Genomic DNA, 20311 nt, shown 5'->3' with positions numbered 1-20311 from the left:
GGTTACTGATAAAGCCTGGACCTTTAGAAGTGCTCGGTGATCTCTTTGGCTAACAGTGTTCTAGAACACAAATGGTTATCTGTCAGAGTTTCAATTACTGTCATATGTGTAAGCCAAGATAAAACAGGCTTCCTGTGCGTCATTGGATTAATTGTCTATAGCAGCTCAAGGACCAAAGAGGGCTTTAGATTATTTCATTCCATAATTATGTATAAACTTCATATTGTATGATAGTACCGTTTGGAGATTTATCAAAGCAAAAGTAAATGCTACACTGGGGCAAAGTGCTAAATAAGAAGCAGTTGCCATGGAAACCAATAGAATCTCTGTCAACATTCAACAAAGGCACCTAAAATAGCACCGGCTTTGCCTTGATAACTCTCTCCCCATGTGTTTTAAAGGAACAGCGGACAGATTTAACTATACTGCAACACATGCTTTATATAATGTATTTGGTCTTTAGAAGTGTTAGTAGATAGTGGGAACCGCACTCAATCCCAGCGGCCACGGGTGCTCTGGATCAGGACCAGCAATCCCAGAATCATACGTAAAGAAGAAAGAATCACAGGCACTCCGAATTCAAGCCGCAGGCAGTTTTATTGTAACAAAATGCAACGCAACGTTTCGACCATAAAGGTCTTTTTCAAGCTTGAAAAAGACCTTTATGGTCGAAACGTTGCGTTGCATTTTGTTACAATAAAACTGCCTGCGGCTTGAATTCGGAGTGCCTGTGATTCTTTCTTCTTTAGAAGTGTTAGTGGGAAGATTGAGATTCATCTATTTCATCTTGAAAATTAATTGTCGATTTTACAGTGAGTTTTCTTTTTAGATTCTGTAATTAAAGGAAGGCTTTGAAAGGTAACTTGCAAGTTCGGCAAGTAAAGTAAGTAACCACCTGACTTGCTGATAATAGACTTTATATGTCAGATGGACGTGCAGGTGATTACAAAGCATAGAAAGACGCCACAACAGCGTGCTCTTATATTTAGACATAGGCTAAACAGTGGCATGAAGGGTTTGCACATTTTTGTTTTAAAAGAAACATAGTAAGCTAGGCACACGTGTCTAATCAATTATAAACTATTTACATTAACTGCAATGGGTTATCGACAGTGTAGTAAGCTAGTCAGCTTTGTCTAAACAGTTATGCATTGACTACATTGGGTTGTCTACAACATGGAAAACTGGGCAGTTATGTCTAAACGATTTTATACTATTTGTATAAACTACATTGAGTTATCAACAGGCTGTAAATAGAAAGTCGTTGGTACAGTGAGCGTCCCACATTGTGATAAAGCCCCCCAATGGGCCCCCGGGTATGTCATAAATGTACCCTTCAAGGGAGAATATAACCACGGAGAACATCAGAAATATACTCATCAAGTAACGGTAGGGGTAGTGGTATGATGCCGGTCAAGGAAATGTGCAATGCTCTGCCCCCTAGTCAGCCAATTCCCCGCTGGGGTGCTTCTGAGTCCAGTTTTGAGAGACTTGTTGTCCGAAGACAGCCAGGCAAGCGGAGTGAGCACTGCTGGTTTGGTGGTTTCTGTGAGGCTATTCCCTAGGACCTCGAGAATACTGGATTTTAAATGTCATCATTTTATTTAATAAATTGGATTGGAATGGGCAATATACAGTCTTCCAAGTGGTAGCTTATGACTCCCAGGAGGCAAAGCCAGTCCGTGTCTACATTTTATGTAGGGCTGCTCCAGCATTAAGTTTCTGAAGATGTAAAATCCCTATCATTTCAGAGATGTCCCGGGAGCAGATGGAAGGAGTGGTCCGCACGGTGGAAACCCTCCTTGGAGAAGCAGAGACCCTAAGAGCCCGATGTCAGCGGCAAAGCGATGAGGTGCGTCAACTCTGTGAAGACCTTCGCAATGAGAACAGAGAGCTCACAGAACGCTTCGGCCAGGCGGAAAAAGATCTGGCCGATGTGAAACGCTCTGTCAATGAGCTGATGGACACAAAAGTGGCGTTCGAAGCCCGTGAGAGGCAGGTGCGAAAGCTGAGCAAACAGCTGTAAGACAACCAATGGACTATGATTCATACCGGTTTGATAGGGAAACAATTAGCTATAAAACGTACTATTCACCTCTCTCTCAATTGAAGCTATGAGGCCATGTCAGTAATTCTTTTTATGGTATCAGATGTTCCCCAATGCTGTACAGTATACATTCTTTTAGCAATGCTCCCTCTATTCTAATTACTTTAGACTCCCTAACACCTCATCCACGTCTCACCCCTACTGACCTCAGACTCCCTCATAATGTGCACTGTGGTGGATGCATGCACCGACAGTAAAAAAGGATTGTTAACAAGAGAAACCAGGGTATTATTTTCTTAGCAAAAAGCTGAAATAAAAGTTTGTTCTGGTTCTTTCCTATGTCTGTTACTATGTAGTGCAAGGAGACAAGCATGCAGATATCACATTATACAGACAAATTCCCACCAAGTCCAGAATCTCCATGCTCTTCTACAAAGACCAATCCACTCTCTGGATAACACAGGAACAAACCTCATTGGTACATGGAATACCCATTACATTCCATAATATCTTTTATAAGAGATGCGGAAAGAGTTGGGTGCTATTTTGAAACATTTTAAAGGGACACTATAGTCACCCAGACCACTTCAGCTCAAAGAAGTGGTCTGGGTGCCAGGTCCCCCAGGTTTTAACCCTTTACATGTAAACATAGCAGTTTCAGAGAAACTGCCATGTTTGCATTGCAGGGTTAATCCAGCCCCTAGTGGCTGTCTTCCTGACAGCCGCTAGAGGCGCATCTGCGATGCTGGATGCGAAATTCAGAAGTGCAGAACGTCCATAGGAAAGCATTGAGAAATGCTTTCCTATGGACTGTTTGAATCCGCATTCTGCTCCACTCGGGAGCGGACGTTGGTGGGGGAGGAGAGGTCACCAGGGAGCCGGGCGCTGGATAAAAGGTAAGTGGCTCAAGGGGTTTTAAGGGGTCCCAAGGATGATATAGTGTCAGGAAAACAAACTTGTTAGTGATCCTTTAAGTAAAATCAAGATAGTCGCTTAGTCTTGTTTTAGATTTATGTTCCAATTAAAGTATTTAATAAAAAAAAAAAAAAAACACTACAAATTCTAACCTCAGTTACTATGGTTTCAATTTAACCCCTTAAGGACCAAACTTCTGGAATAAAAGGGAATCGTGACATGTCACACATCCTTAAGGGGTTAAACTACAGATAATTAATTGCTATGAAGCCATTACATTTATACACCAACAATTCTTAAAGAAGATGGACAGATAGATCTAAGTCCTGATAATGAGCAGTTTCCCCCAAAGTGGGATGCTTGGAGGCATTAGAGAGCTACAGACTGCTCTCTACACCATGCAGACACACCGATCCTAACTAGAAGCAGATACACAATATCCCTCTGATTATTAACAGGTACAGAATATCCTCCAGGCTGATAAAAGGCCTTTCCACACTTCAGCTGGCACACACTATATAAAAACTAGCGCCTTTAAGACTGGGTAACTCGGGATTTAGTTATTAGAGCAGATTGTTTGTTGAGTCAGCAGTTTAAAGATTAAACAATGCTTTAATCTGACTGCCATTTACTTTAACCCACTAACTCCCAAAACATTTGTTGTATTCATCCATTGTATACACACCTTAAAAAGTTCACATTTTACAGTTATCATTCATAGTTCCTGCACCCGCCCCATATATATATTTGAATACAGTATTTGAAATGCATGTAGACAGAGGGTATGTACCAATGGGTATCAAGACAGAAAACAGGTGGTGGGTTCTTATGTGAACTTCAAAGGGACACTATACTCACCACAACAACTACAGCTTATTGAATTTGTTCTGGTGAGTAGAATTATTACCTTCAGGCTTTTGCTGTAAACACTGTATTTTCAGAGAAAAGGCAATGTTTACATTACAGCCTAGTGATAACTTCACTGGCCACTCCTCAGATGTCTATTAGAGATCCTGCCTGAAATGCATCCAAACATTCAGTATCTCCTCCCTCTGTATGCAGACACTGAACTTTCCTCATAGAGATTCATTGATTGAATTCATCTCTATGAGGAGACGCTGATTGCCAGGGCTGTGTTTGAATTGTGCTGGCTCTGCCCCTGATCTGCCTCCTTGTCAGTCTCAGCCAATCCTATGGGAAAGCATTGTGATTGACTCAGAATAACACTTCTGATGATGTCAGCAGGCCGTGGGCAGGTCTACAGGAAACAGGGACAAAGCCTGCAGCTCCAGACTTGAATACAAGTAAGATTTTACTATATTAGGGGAAGGCAAGAGGGGCCATGGGGGCTAGATGGTGGTTTTAACCCTATAGGGTCAGGAATACATGGTTGTGTTCCTGATCCTATAGGGCTCCTTTAAATCTCATCATACTTCGACAGTAGTTGACAGAGGTCAGAGAAAAGAAGGTGGTAGTTCTGAGATTAAACACCCTGAATTTACACTAAAATGAGAATTCAAGTCATTGTGTATTTCCAGTTGTAGGTCAGCTCCGTCAAACTGGAAAAATTCTCCATGTTATCTATGTTTTCAGTTCAGCTACTCTGGCCTTAAATTTGAAACTCACTTTGCATTCTCATTTTAGTAAATAACACTGTTGGAATTTATAGTTCCTGGGGAGGAAAATGCTTCTTGCTGTCAACAAATTCTATTAATGACTACTTAAACCTGCATGGACCACAGATATCCGATCAGTCAGGAGATGGACAGAAGCTATGGTAACAGAATGGTAAAATCAGAAGAGCATTCCGTGTCAGCAAGATTTTAAGGTCCAGCTGATAATGAAACCGGTCATTGTTTGGGGTTTCAAATGCATTATATTGGACGTTAATACACATCGTTTTATCCAGAGAGATAAACCAGCAGGCTGATAGAATAGTGCATTAAAATTTTTAAATATGGAGGGATGAATAAACAAAGCCGCAATAGTTATTATCTAGGCGATATCCTTTTACACTGTAAGACATGCTAGAAAATGGTAGATCCTACAAACGAGTTTAACAAAATAATTAAGTAAAAGGCATGATCTTGAGATATTGCTTGCCTCACATACCCCAGGATGCTCCAAGTACAATGTGGTGGTTATACTTCTTTTTTGGGAAATATAGACATCAGAAGCAGGTTTACTAAACACGACAATGCCTGTGACTTTAAATGTTTTTGTGCTTTATAGTGAGTTTCGTATGGTTGCACTTTCCAGTAGCCAAATTTATTACGTGGAGAGTGTACAGGGTAACTAATCTGCTTTGCTACGGTCCAACAGACAAAGAGCCGATTAATGATGATTAACTTAGAATTGGGGACAAGGTGACGGAGGAAATAACTAACCCATTACCGGCAATTGCGCCACTACACAAGCTTTGTCTCTGAAATGCTGGGTCATGTCCTAAAGAATAAAACCAGAATGCCAAATTCAATACCAATTACCAAGCACCTAACATGTAGTGCTGTGCTGTCACTCCCAATCTAACAAGAGTCAAAATTTCCAAGGGACAGCTTTCCCCCTTCCTTCAAAATGTCATCAGCATTAACATTATAAAATGTCATATTTATTTGAATCCCTTACTAGTGCAATACTTCTTTCTAGCCAATTTGACTTTTGAATTAATTATCAGATTAGCATACCAGTTTTAATGCTAATGGTTATTAAAGAGCATGTTTTAGGACTACATCAACCTATTAGAGCCCTGAATTCTAGCAGGGCTATTAACTAAAGTGAGAATTGTGGTGAATTTGAAATCAATTTAAAATCAAAGGCCAAAATATCCAAACTGGAAGCATAGCCAACTTTAAAAAAAATATATATATTCCAATTTGGCAGTTAAATTTTAAATCCATTTTGATAATTCTTACTTTTCCTAATAACCCTGAATTTAAATCTATTCCTCCACGAGGAGGCTTATGGTGCGCTGGTTGAAGAGCACGTATGTACGGGACAGAATGTTACCTATCCATGGAGACGTCAATGTAAGTCAATTTCCACTAGACTATATTTAAAATGAATGTTGAAGACCTCCTGTCTGATGCATGTGGTCTACAACAAATCAGACAGCTGCACTCCACTCATTTGATGCTATTTTTATTTTCGTTTAATATTTGCAATCCCACTTACAGACAGGTCAAACCAATAGCCCCCGAGTAAATGCAATCAGTAGAACAAACAACTGCAAATAAGAGGTTTGTGTTTTTAGACAATCTGCAAGGGCATGCCTACAAGACTTAGGTATATCGGGAGGCAGAAACAAAGGACGGTGGGTGTTGGCTGCAATGTCCAATAATACTTTGCCTTTATGGTGCATAATAAGAGGTGAGGTAATAGTCTTGTACATAGCATGGATGATTACAAAATAATTTTTAAAAATCTAGGCCTGCTTTGACAGAAAATGTAGATTTCAGGAATATGGCACAGTTTTGTCATTGTAAAGGCACAGTGTGGCTCTAAAATGTAGTTCATGATTATCATTATTCAATGCATACAATATACATATACTGGTGTGCTAGAGCATGATATAGTGTCAAACGTCTGCTTGCCATAGCTGAAAACTTTTGTGCCCTCAAGTTCGTTCAGTTTCTTTCGGTCATTACACAGCATATACTTAGGAGTACCCCTCCGATTCAGGCTTACAGGTGGTTCCATAGAACAGAGGGCCTGGGTTTCGTAAATGATAAATTACTTGGCAAGTCAGATAGTTCGAGGTCTTGCAGTCAAGCCAGCATAGGATTATGAAAATTAACAGCTAGTGGTATCTTTAGTAGCCAATAAAAATAGTGGTTTCATGTGCATGCAGCAATCAGGGGTGGTTCTTCAATAGAAGAAAGAGAAAGGTTTGCAGGATAAACTGTCATATTCCATACGCCAACAGTGTGCGTAAAACACACTAAGGAGATAAAGGATGATCGGTATTAAGAAATGGTGTCAGCACTGAACAGTATACAGCTTGGCTCTCCCGTTAATCTCCATCTCATTAATGGATTTCAGATCCAGGCCGGGGATGAAGAATTCACCCAGGGGAGTTCCGTTAATGGCAAGCTTGAAAACCCTATCTTCAGGCAGGATTAAAATCTGTAGGGAGAAAAAAAAATTAAAACAAATAAAATACAGAAATTGGTAAAAATAAATAAATAAATAAATAACCATTTGAAAGACCATTTGGTAAAGCAATCTTAACTCTAAGACAGTCTACCTAACTGAGTACCCCCATAACCCCACACTTCACAGTACAAGGGAATGGATAGACCCTTGTCTAGCGTATCCCTTCACTGTGACCCTACACCAGACTAGGAATAAGTATGATATGAGGGCAGCATTCCTCTAAAAAGTGTTTTTTTGTTTTGTTTGTTTTTTTAAAGGTACACTCCACTGCTCAAATATAAAATCAATAAAGAAAAAAAAATACATCACAGTTTAGTAGATAAATGAAAACTTTTATTCATTCAACCATGTATTTTTTTCCTTGTGGGTATATTTAAAAATAGATTGCAAAAGCTGCAGATTTCTTGTCTGAAGCCTTTGCAAGCCCTCCCCTTCTAACCCTGCCCAGACTTTCTTTGGCTGTCCAATCAGATTTCCCAAAGCAGTTCAATGAGAAGTCTTTGAAAGGCAGGTTCTGAATTATTGCTGCCTCTTGTGTTGAGCTCCACTGAGCTAACCAAACCAGGAAGGGATGTCTGCTTGAAAGTCAAGAGGGCGCAATCAGGTTACTTTAGAAAAGTTTAATAAAATAAAAAAAAAAAAATATATCTATATCCATCTATCATACATCCATCAGTACACACACACACAAATCTTTTCACTAAAGTGCTTCAGAGGTCTGGAGTGTCCCATACCGTTTTAGTCCTCAATGATTTAAGTCACATATTTATCAGGTGACAGGTAAGGCAATTACCTACAATAACTGGCATTTCAAAGATTCTTTGTTTAATCATTCTTTAAATTACTGGTTAGAAAAACTTTATTCTTCTTTTAGAGAAAAAAAAATAAAAAATGTCTATGTAAGTTGTGCCAAAGCTACCACCACATACATGGTATGGATTCCTTGTCAAAATACGGTTTAAATCTGCTGCTCTTTAAGCATGCCAAAGAACAAAAAGGAACATTACTTTCTTTCTGCCTACGTCCAGGGCCGGCACAGGCAATCGCCTTAGGGCGCCAGAGCAGGTGGGTGCAAAAATCCGAATCCCCTGCCTCTAGCTGGGGACTCTGATTTTTCTAAATAACTAACTGTCTCCCTGCAGCCATAACACAGCAGCAATTTAAGTCAGCCGGCCACTCCTAATGATTTCAGGAGGAGGGGGGCGTGACTTCCACAGCGGATGGGAGAAGAGCAGTGGAAGATACGCCCCCTCCTCCTGACATCATAGCTGCTGTGTTCCTGATGCAGGCTCCCGCTCCTGTCTCACCCCTCTCTGGCCCAAGGTAAGCCTCAGGGAGTGGGGGTATACTTTTGTTGTCTTTTTTTTATCCAACTTTTTTTTTTTTATCTGTTTTGGCAGCCCCTGTCCTACCCCCCGTGCCACTACCATAGCCCCTGTGCCCCCCTCGACAGCTCCTGTCAACCTCTAGAGCTTTGGTGCCCCCTCTCCAGCTTCTGTCCCTCCACTCCATTTCCTGTCGCCCCTCTACCTTACCTCAAGGGGATTGTAAGAGATAGTAAAGGAGATAGAATACAATAAAGAGGGTAGAAAAAAATCAAAAGGTGGGGTTACGAGACATAGGTAAATACACATTATTATAAAAAAAGGTTTAACCCTTTAAAGACACATGGCATGTGACATGTCATGATTCCCTTTTATTCCAGAAGTTTGGTCCTTAAGGGGTTAATGGGGGGGCTCAAAATGCGTCTTCGCCTGTGTAGCCAAAAATCCCTGCCTACGTCAGAAAGTAATACTAAACACTACACACGATTACCTCAAAAAATCTTTCTTCGTGAAATAAGAAAAAAGGGGTTTGAATCTTCTGAGGCTCAGACCAAGATTGTCCAGTTAAGTGGTTGAAACACAAGGTTTGGTCTTGGAAGTTGGCAGTCAAACTGAAGGGAATAAGTTCACCGGATTTCAACCAAATATTAATCCTATGAAAACAAAATTAATCTCATTATACACTGCCCTGAAATGCAAGGGTATTTAAATGGAGATTACGCCAATCAGGCCATTTACATGAGCTCGTCTAGTATAATTCCACTAGCACATGTCCTTGTACAGAGCATGGTGATGCTTTTAAAGAAAAATGGTACAAAAGATTTTATGATTTTAAAAAGTGCTGACCGAATTAGCAGAAGAGGCATACAAATAATTGGGAGAAAGCAGGAAAGACATACTGAACTGATATTTTAAACAAACTCTCCAACCACAATTAACCTGTACATCTTGCTGAAGTGGTTCTGGTACTAGAAGTGCATTCTCCTACTGTAGTTTGCCAAGACAATTTAAAACGGTTTGACAATATACCTAGCTCCCACTGGTCAGCCACAGGCCCATAATTTTAATATTTTAATTTTATTTCTCAACTCAAATTTTTTTATATATAATTTTTAGCTGGAATTAATCCCTTTTAAACAAGTTTTAAGTTAGGAGATAACCCCTACCTACGATGCCTGCACAGCACACGACCCACTAAATCCCACAAGCCTGCACACACACTCCGGAATCACTGCGACTGATATATGGTGCAGAGCCCTGAGGCAACCCGCATCAAGCGGCAGAGATCATACCGCCGCCAACAGAAGATGGAAATGCAGGTCCGTTCCACGCAGAGAAGCATCCACGATCCGGGCTGGAGGACTCAGTCAGACCACAACACAAATGACAAGCCGGAGGCCCTTCAACGGCTGACATACCATCCAGGTATTTCTTTGCTGGGACTCACTGTGCTGGGCTGGTTGACCGGCTGCACCGAACGGGACTTTAACATACCCATGAAAGGCATTGGCTGATGGACATCGGGACTGTCCACATGTGAGGCACCAACTATACTCACAGGCAAACACCGACCGGACTCCCACGCCTATCACGGGGGGCCCCGTGGGGAAGACCCTCTATACAGACGAGTACCCTCAATTATACTCATCTGCAACCCAGCAGACAAGCATTTATGTACATGCACGCAACTTAAAGCATATCTAATATACCTCACGACAACCATTTTTTTAATCTCAATAAACTACTTAGGCACGTAACTTGAATCACTATCCTACTTTCCATAGCATAACGCTGCCTCCGCTGGCTTAATTTGTTAATCGCTTCACCATGTTGCACTACACACAAGCTACAGACTTATAATTTCAAAGCGCGACTAGCATTGTTAAAAGCATGTTATCTTATACAAGTGTTGTCCACTAATCTGTTAACTTCGTATTATATAAAAATGTGCCGACTAAACTGCCACACTGTGAAATGCCATAAGAATGTTCGTAGATGCTGTTGTGGCTCTACACGCTTATTGTCATCATATGCACAAAAAAAATAAAGAATAAATAAAATAAAACCCCAGTTTTTATTTTTCAATCATTAAATAAAGGATTGCATGTGATTTTGTTTTATCTGCAGACTACTTCTTGCAACATTGTCATGACACTCTTATTCATTTTAAGTTACACAATTTCTGGTCTACTTTTATAAATTTAGCTTTTTTTTTTTTAAATGTATATTGTGATTTTATGGACAGGTATAATTATTATTAGCAAGGTGTGCAATGGCAGAATGAAACATGTGCTTCCATATTGCAACAGTGTATATAGAGACATACAGACTGGACCTGTCTATTGGCATTTGACAAAGCCCTGCAGGACGGGGTGAAACGCATTATGCAAATTAGGGCGTTACGGTTCTGAAGGAAGCAGAGGTAAGTGGCTAAATCAATCTGAGCGGTTCGTGCTGGAGACTTTGCGCTGAACAAACGTTGGATCGTGTATTTACGTGACTTCGCCTTCTCTGGTTTTATGAATGTTATCGATTTGTTTTAATTTGATGCTCAATAAATATTTACCTAAGAACGAACGGTTCGCATTTACAGTTCAGTACAATTAATTTGATCCATCACACTTAGAGTGGCACTCATTCCACTAAAATACTTTTTAGTATAAAACTCACAGTATCCAATTGTCCTGAATCAAAGCTTAAAACGTGCAATCCAAGGATATGTGAAGTGAAACACTCCCAATGTATTTTTATTCTTTACCATTTCTTTTATATTGGTTTGTGCACCAACTTGTCGTTTTTATAGTTTTAATCAAAAAAAAAAGTTAAATCTGTTAAATTACAGAGATATATTTATTCTGAAGTATTTCAAAGGATAAAACAATTAACAAGAAGTTTGAGCCAGTAGCAGTGAGTGGTCCTCGTTGACAAAAAGTTAAATAGTAGATAATCTGCAATACATAGCCGACATTTTTTTGGCATAGGGCAAGTTGCATTGGCTGCACATTAATGTAATTATCAATAGACAGCAAGTGGCAGCCCTGTGACAAAAATCAAGATAATTGCAGACAACATTTTAAAGAATGGTATCTCACATTGGGACGGTATTGGTGACACCATCTATGCAGCTTTGCGCACTCTGGGGTTTAATCGCTAAATAAGGTGCTGAATAACTGACAAAGAAACCACATCAGGCCAAATTAACCACATTGGAATTATGCAACTCAGCCATTAGGTGCTTCTTCACTATAGTGAGATGGCTAAAATAAAAGCAAAAATCACCTGAGCTATAGGTCTACCCCTTAGACCTTACACACAACTACCAAGACACTCTGCACAAACGCACAGGTTACAAAAGATAAGCTCAACATTTATAAAGTGATATCAGCTATACACAGCTGCTATCAGTTAATACAGAGACTAAACTACTTGTAATAAATAGAGCTCTACTAGACAAATGTAATCGGAACAGGATGAGATATGAAAAAAAGGATTCCGATTGGAGGAAAAACTCTGATTGGAGGTAGGGGCCTGTCAGCTGCAGCAGTCGCCTGGGCAGTTAAAGGAGCTATAAGAACTTTTGGGGGTTTTCTTACTTTATTTTTGCTATGTTATCTTCTAATTAGATAGTTATAGGCTGAAAAGAGACATGTGTACATCAAGTTCAGCCTTCCTCACATTTGTTTTTTGCAGTTGATGCAAAAGAAGGCAAAAAAAAAAAACCAAAACAAACAAACACCACAGTTTGAAGCACTTCCAATTTTGCAACAAACTAGGGGGAAAAAATGCCCTATTGACCCCAGAATGGCAGTCAGATTTATCCTTGGATCAAGAAGCTACAGTTGAAAGATTATATAATTGAATATTATTGTTTTGCAAGTATGCATCTAGTTGCGGTTTAAACATCTGTACAGACTCGGATAAAACCACTTCTTCAGGCAGAGAATTCCACATCCTTATTGTTCTTATGGTAAAAAACAAAAACACACCTTTGCCTTAGACTGAATCTTATTTCTTCTAGTCTAAATGCACGATCTTGTGTTCTATGTATAGTGCTGTTTTTGGGAGTAGATTTCCACACAATGGTTTGTATTGGCCCCGGATATATTTCTATAATGTTATCATATCCCCTCTTAGGCAACATTTTCCTAAACTAAAGAGGTTTAAATTTGTTAACCTTTCTTTGTAGTTAAAATATTTCATTCCTTTCATTAATTTATTAGCTCGCCTCTGCACTTTTTCTAGTGCCATGATATCCTTCTTTAGAACAGGTGCCCAAAATTGCACAGCATATTCAAGGTGTGGTAATATGTGGTCTTACCCATGATTTATAAAGAGGCAAAATTATATTCTCATCCCGAGAATTAATGCATGACAAGATCTCACTGGCCTTAGCCACTGCTGATTGACATTGCACATTGTTGCATTGTTTGTGGTCTACAACAATTCCCAAGTCCTTCTCGTGTGTTATTGCATTAGATATTAGGGGATCAGTTCCTGCTTGTTGTATCCCTTTAACAAAAAGCCCACATCAATTTTAAATTCTGGTGTTTTGTACTCTATTTTAAAAATGCATTTGTCATTGTTTGACAACCCTCATGTCCCAACACAAAAGGAAGGAAGAAAACAGGAAGCGATCCAGACATTTGCTAATTATAGCCCTCGACCCACCAATAGTACTCTGTTCTGGAAAAGCAACATAAGCTCTACATATACTGAGTGAGCATCACTGGAGTTGCAGTTAAAGAGTCAGTTTGAGAGTTACCTAAAGACTATGCAGGATTTAAATAAAAATAAAGATAAAAAAACAACAACAAAAAAAACAACAACAAACTTACTTATCTGGGTCCTCCAAAACCAAACCCCGCACTTTAATCAGGTGACTTTCTGAGAGACCATCAGGCAGACTCATCAACAGAGGTGTTTCCTACAATATAGTAAAGGAGATGTTACACACAATGAGCAATGTAGCACATATTGTGACCAATGAGATCATTAAAAAAAAAAATAAAAAAAAATTATATATATATATATATATATATACATATACACACATACATACACACACACACACACACACACCACATTTCTTGCACTCTTCCCCCTGGTATTTACATCGATACAATATCCAACCAGGGTGCCTCTCCGTGCAAATATGTAGTCAGAAAGAATGAGAGAGTGAGAGCTCTCATTCTTTCTGTGTGTGTGTGTGTGTATATATATATATATATATATATATATATAAAAATAATATACACACACACACACACACACACACTACAATGTTGCTTGAGTCAAAGCAGTGTTACAAAGTCTCTTTGGTCATGGTCTCATTTGTCCTGAAATAGTCATGCAGTACCCTCTGGATCACCGAACACTGAAGTATTTTAGTAATCATTAAAGGTTATCGGCTAGAATACTTAACAAAAACAGTTTCTAAAATAAACTTGCAACAAGCTCTCTGTCCTCTACACGCTACGGACGTCTGTCATTAACGTCTATCATACCTGAATGGAGCAATAGTCACCTAGATTGAAAAATCGACACCAAAAACAATATAAGGGTTAATATTAACAACTCATCTTTCTGAGATAAAAAAAAAAAAAACAAACAAAAAAAAAAAAAATACATGTCAATAAATCTAAAAACACTAAAACAAAAACAGCAATAAAGATTTTGGCCTCTATTTACACACCACTCACACCTCCATCTGTGCACTCAAACTCCACTCACATGACACCATAGAGTAAACTTACCAGGGCTGCACTGCCAAGTTTCAGAGGCTGAGACAAAAAAAAGAAATGATATTTAATTAAGTTGTGCATGATTACGTGATCATATAGATTCTATAGGAGTTAAACAGAAATATAGATTCTAAGACAAAGTAAAACAAAAATTGAATAAATAACTATAGAAGCCTGGGTGCGTGCACGAGAGAGAGAAAAAAATAATATAATACACTTCCAATAGGGATGTTAACATTTTATTATTTAATTGTTGAAAAATGTAAGACTGTTCCTTTATTCCCCCTTTTCTTTTATTTGTATAGATCACGTATCTGTGAATAAAAATTATTTACATTTAAAAAAAAATGCCAAAGGTGTGTTCTGGCAGACTGCTACACCTACATGTTGCTCTTGAATTGCACTTTACATAAACCCTTATCACTGGTAATCGGTGGGTTAATTAATGCTGGTGTATGGAGAGGGTTCATCAGTAGCCAAGTCCACTGGAAAATAGATTACCGTTAATCATAGATTTATGAAGAGACTGACACCTTGTGTCTAGTTTAGACACTGCAAACATTAAAATAAAACAAGAAAATACTGTTACCTGGCACACTGGATACTCTGTCAGTTCATCATGATATGGCTGCAAAGGAGGAAAAAAATATATAATAAGTATGGCAGTGACAGTAAAGATCTATTCCTTAGGGAGAACAAAATGAGAAGAGAGCCTTTAATGAGACTACAGAAAGGGTAAGAGGTCACCCTTCATTGTGACAGCAGAGTTTATCTACAGCAGAAGAAATAGTTAATTTCAGTAAGAATAAAAAATAATGGGAATGTTCTGCCACAAGAATTAATTTAGAACCTACAAAAATGTATATTATAACAATAAGAATACAAAATACAGATGACTTCGAGGGTGGTGACAAATCGGATTGTGGAATCAAGAAGGAATCTATTCTCTTTATGATGCACAATTGTAAATTAGGTCAGTATCCTGTATATATATATATATATATATATATATATATATATGCGGACTATTCTTTTAAATTCCATATTAACCTTACCATATGTTATATGCAACAAGTATGTATCTAAGGGACTCACCCCAGGTGCGCAATTACCAAACACCATATATGGAAAAAATTTTTTTCACATATTTAGTCTTAGCACTATCATCTAGTAGCAAGATCAATTCTTTACACATATATCATTCACAGTTTAGCAGTTTTAGTAGCACTATATATGCATTTTTTTCATATATTTAGTCTTAGGACTATCATTCAGTAGTAAGATCTACTCTTTACACATATATCATTCACATTTTAGTAGTTTTAGGTCTTTTCCCATCCTCATCACTGTATACAAGACACATCACTTCGATATCTACACAAGCCTAATGTCTGTTGGTTTGCAAGTTTATATGCACTTTTCACTGTGTAACATAATTTTGACACATATTTCTATATGTATATATTACTATAAGTATATAAGTGTTCGGCAGGTTTTGTATTTTGATTTTAGCGTTTTTGCACGTCCGCCGGAAATGCGTCCAGGTTGCCATGACAACACTATGTGTCACAAAGAAATTTGGTCCTCGCTAGCCCTGGTACTTCGGGAGCAACCACCTGACATTGTGTATTGGTGTTGCCCCAGTAACGTACAGCAGCTTGACCAATTGACACGTCCTAGGGGGTCACATGACCGTAAACCCGGAAGTATGGTTGTCTGTGAAGGCGGTCTCGGCAGTTCCGGCGGCGAACGCAAATGCAGTGCACCTGATGGTGAGTACCCATTAGTAATAATTGTTTGTCCTATATAAGAGTGTTTTTAGTGTTTAAATATTTTGTGTCCTGATGAAAGCTCCTGTGAGGAGCTGAAACGTCGATTTTTTTTCTTCGAAATAAATGAAGATTTAAGCAACTTTCAACCCTTGAGTGCCGGTAATTTTGTATTATATATATATATATATATATATATATATATATATATATATATATACACATATATATACATATATATACATATATACATATATATACATATATACACATATATACATATATATACACATATATATATATATATATATATATATATCAATCAAACAAGGGAATAATAAAATGAAACACTGGGAGAAATAAAAAGGCACAAAACCTTGCAGCACTAAGGGCAACAGGGACACTGTACCCACAACACTTCAATGAGCTGAAATGGTCTGGGTGCCTGAAGTGTCCCTTTAAGCATGATATGCCGTTGAAATAGAGAGCATGTGATATAAAGCATTGATTGCACATGCCTTGTTCAATAGCCTGGTGTGCTCCATTTAAGAGGAATCAGATGTGATTCAAGACGCTAGTGCTATTTGACTTTCGGTCAAATGTAAACAGACATCACAGTACTTAAAGGGGCACTGCAGGCACCAAGACCACTTCATCTCATTGTCCCACTTGCTCTGCTATGTAAAGCCCTGCAGGTTTAGATAAAATGCTAGGTTTCCATTGCAGTAATAAGACTACTTCTAGTGACGATCTACCAGGCAGCTACTATAGGCGCTTCCTAGAGTGTCACGCCCTCACATTCTGCATGAGGACATTCAGAGTCATGAAAAACCCCATAGAAAGCAGAGGCAATTCAGCACTTCTGCATTAGGTCCCCAATCAGCTGATTCAGAGGAGGCGGAACATGACCCTGAGCTGAGGGACTTTGATGTTTGAACCGAATAAGTGAATAATGTTATTTAACCCTTTACATCGCCGATAGAGGGGTAGAGGGGAGCCCGCAAGGGCAGTGGAACATGTTAGTGCTAGGAATTCATCTTTGTATTCCTAACACTAAAGTGTTCCTTTAACAAAGAATATAGTTCCATAAACAAAATCATATACTGGATATTCCATAAATGTAAATGACTGTCCCAGGTGTCTGATACTTGCATTACAACAGAGAAACGATATATCCTTGACGGCAACATCCCCATAGATCCCGAATGTATCAACATCATTTAGAGGGAGACGGTGGGCAAAATCTAGGATATGTTGACCTCCAATGCTGACCTGGAGAGGAAGATTAAATCATAATCATTGCACACTAAACAGCAGTGCACTACATAATATGCAAAGATAAAAAAAAAAAAAAAAAAACTAACACCAAACATTATAATATATTTTTTTTTTTATCTTTGCATATTATGTAGTGCACTGCTGTTTAGTGTGCAATGAATATATATATGTGTTTTTCTTAAGTTGATCTCACCTTAATTCTGTCTGCAAGAAACAGGTAGACTATTTGAAAAGACTGAGCTTTGTGGAGGGGGATCTTTGAAAAGCGAATCTCGTCAAGCCACTGGTCCTTCCGCAGAGTATTACAGATGACATGGGTTTCAGAGGATGAAAACCGGGGGTTAAAATGGAATGCTACGTCGGCCCGTGGACTAGTGCTGCAACCAGACTGCAGATCGATCTGGAACCTGGGAACACACAGAAATATATTGAATGGAGGGGTAGGTGGAATATCAGTACTTGCAATTGTAGTATGTTGCTGCTGAAACTTCCAAAAACCAGAGTCTCTTCTTTTCTGGTGGTACGATGTATGTAGGTAGTAGGATCAGGGAGCAGCGCCTGTGAAGGAATTCCCACGCTCAGAGCGATATGGAGGACTGAAGGAAAAAGAAACAGATATAGTGTAGTCCATTTTTTTAAATCATTTTATATTATCCAGAGAGCACTATTTTGTGTTTTTACCCTTTTTACATATCACCAATTATTCAAATACCGGCCTACTGCCATTGGGAAGGAGATATACCCTACCACCACTGGAGACCCCCTTTATGAGGACATCCAAGGACCATCTACATATCCATAGGCGGAGATTGTACCGTCCAGGCACACATATCTGGAGCTGAGTATAGGCTCCAGAAAATTGTAAGTGCAATTCCTTTCCCTTCATTTACCATCACTTAAGATCTCAATATACTACATTATATCCGTGTCTTTTTCCTTCCCTCCTCCATATCGCTCCGAGCGTGGGAATTCCTTCACAGGCGCTGCTCCCTGATCCTACTACCTACAGAAATATATTGGATGAGTGTAGAACATAGACTGCAGATCAAACAGTTACGAGTTATGGAATGTACAAGGTTGGCCAAAAAGAGAAAGATTCTGCAATCACAGTTTGAGACGCTTGAGAAAAAAAAACAAAAAAAAACACGAAATCAACACACTTTATCTCTATATTGTTTCTTAGATTATGTGAACTCTTCAATTATCATACCAATCCAACAGCAAAGTCAGGCTGCAATTGTTGGAATACGCCACCTTACACTCTCATAGTCAAATAGCCATTTCCATCTAAGGCTAGACAGATAAAGTGAAGACCCAAAATATTCTGTGCACCTTAACCGTTACCATGAGCTGCAGTGGTTATGTTTAAGTAAAACAGATTAATGTATCTTAAAAGGGACTCTAAATTCATCATCACAAAAATATACAGATGATCTGAACACAATCTTAAAAAATGGGAGAACGATGGAATATTCAGTAGTTATAATACACTAATGTCACAAGTGTCATAAAATAGTAGGGTATATTACACTTACGTGACACAATGTGAACAAGGCATCATATCAGAGGTCATATTATAAAATCTGAAGGGAAACCAGAGATTGTGGTATGATGCCTTGTGTTCTGTTACATTAAAACAAAAAAACGTAGGTTAAGATGCTGGTTCTATACCAACCAGAGTGGGTATAATCCTTATATCACAATTAGTGGTTCTCCTCTTATCACAAATATGTGACTATGTTACACAAAATACAACTGGGACATAAGGCATGAATTCACAAGAGTGATTTCACACTTAAATCAGAGGTGACCAAGTATACCACAGACTAAACATGTGAGAAAATTAGTTTAGCCAAACCATATTCACAGCCCCCTCCCCCCCCCTCAATTTTTTTTTTGGAATGGCCATATGGCAGCTTGGTTTGTCAACATTTTGGTAAGAAACCACACAAATCAAAAGTGGGCCAGTCAGTGGACTGGAATACACATACCCAACTATCATGTATATATTTTTCAGTATAATGATAGGAGCATCTTCCCGCCATCTGGTTCACAGATCAAATGAACAACAGAGGGAAAAAATGGTGGAACTGTCAATTTCATGTTTATTTTTTATTTTTATTTTTTTATTAATTAATTTTTCAAATGCTCCTCCCCACATTCCCTGTATTGGTCACTTCTTGCTTAATCTGTGAATAAAATCAACATTAGTGACCATTTCTTAGCCAATCATCTTTTACCTATGTTAACCATGTACTTTTTGGGCGCCAAGAGCAGAATTCAAACTCCAGTAACAAAACCAACATGCTCAATCACTGCTCGATTCAGCTGGATGGTGAATCGGCTACATTTAGCATTGGAGTTCGGTTATTGAATTATTACCGATCAGCCCAAAATTTGTTCATGAGGGAGTATGCATACCACAATCACTGCATTTTGTTCTGGTGCCACAGACCCCACAGTTCGAAAACAAAAATCTATTATTTTGGGGAGTAAACAGGTTTTTGGCGACAGTTGACCTTTACTAAATAAATATCACAAATCATTTTCCACCTCTAAGCCAAAGTTCTCTTAATTACCCTGCTATTTAGAATTTCCCCATTTTACGATGCAGTAAGGCATCTTGATGTACCGGTTTAAAAAGGTAATTAAACTATTTTGCACATTTGTGATTTATTATGAGTTCTTCTAATGCCTGAGGTATGTTAGTAAATTTATGAAACACTTCATACACTTATGCAAGTGAAACACAAGAATCTTAACTATGTTAGCACTTTTCGGACTTAATGGAAGTTCAGTTACTTGCGCATAGAGAGGAGACGCTTAAACCAGAATTTATGAAATACCACAATTTTAGAATTTTTTTTGTAATGCAGGTTTAAAAAGCTAGAATTCAGTTTCTAAAACTTGGCACTCCAACAAATTCCACTTAATGAATTGTATTTATGCGGAAATCATTGGCCTCCAAACAGTAGAATGTTTAGCTCAAAAGTAACACCTTGCCTAAGGCATCATACTGCATGCTGAGCATTACTAACGTTTGTCAGAAAAAAAAAAAAAAAAAAACCTCAACAAGAGTTGTAG

The 20311-nt window shown here is 38.5% G+C and overlaps 1 protein-coding gene across 1 annotated transcript in view; it reads right to left on the bottom strand.

Moving 5' to 3' along the window:
- Window positions 1–6105: 6105 nt before the first annotated feature.
- Window positions 6106–20311, bottom strand: part of LGALS12 (galectin 12) — a 31101-nt gene continuing 16895 nt past the window's right edge. Inside the window, exons 3-9 of the mRNA XM_063437726.1 lie at window positions 17421–17634; window positions 17102–17221; window positions 14770–14808; window positions 14193–14219; window positions 13275–13363; window positions 8930–9092; window positions 6106–7084 (exon numbers count right to left, since the gene is read on the bottom strand). Coding sequence (XP_063293796.1) covers window positions 6938–7084; window positions 8930–9092; window positions 13275–13363; window positions 14193–14219; window positions 14770–14808; window positions 17102–17221; window positions 17421–17634 — 799 coding nt within the window. The 3' untranslated portion in view covers window positions 6106–6937. The remainder of the gene's footprint in view (window positions 7085–8929; window positions 9093–13274; window positions 13364–14192; window positions 14220–14769; window positions 14809–17101; window positions 17222–17420; window positions 17635–20311) is intronic.

This window comes from Pelobates fuscus, chromosome 12 (genome assembly GCF_036172605.1).
Source record: "Pelobates fuscus isolate aPelFus1 chromosome 12, aPelFus1.pri, whole genome shotgun sequence".
NCBI classification, from domain to species: domain Eukaryota; kingdom Metazoa; phylum Chordata; class Amphibia; order Anura; family Pelobatidae; genus Pelobates; species Pelobates fuscus.
This window is presented reverse-complemented; position numbering and strand designations above follow the sequence as displayed.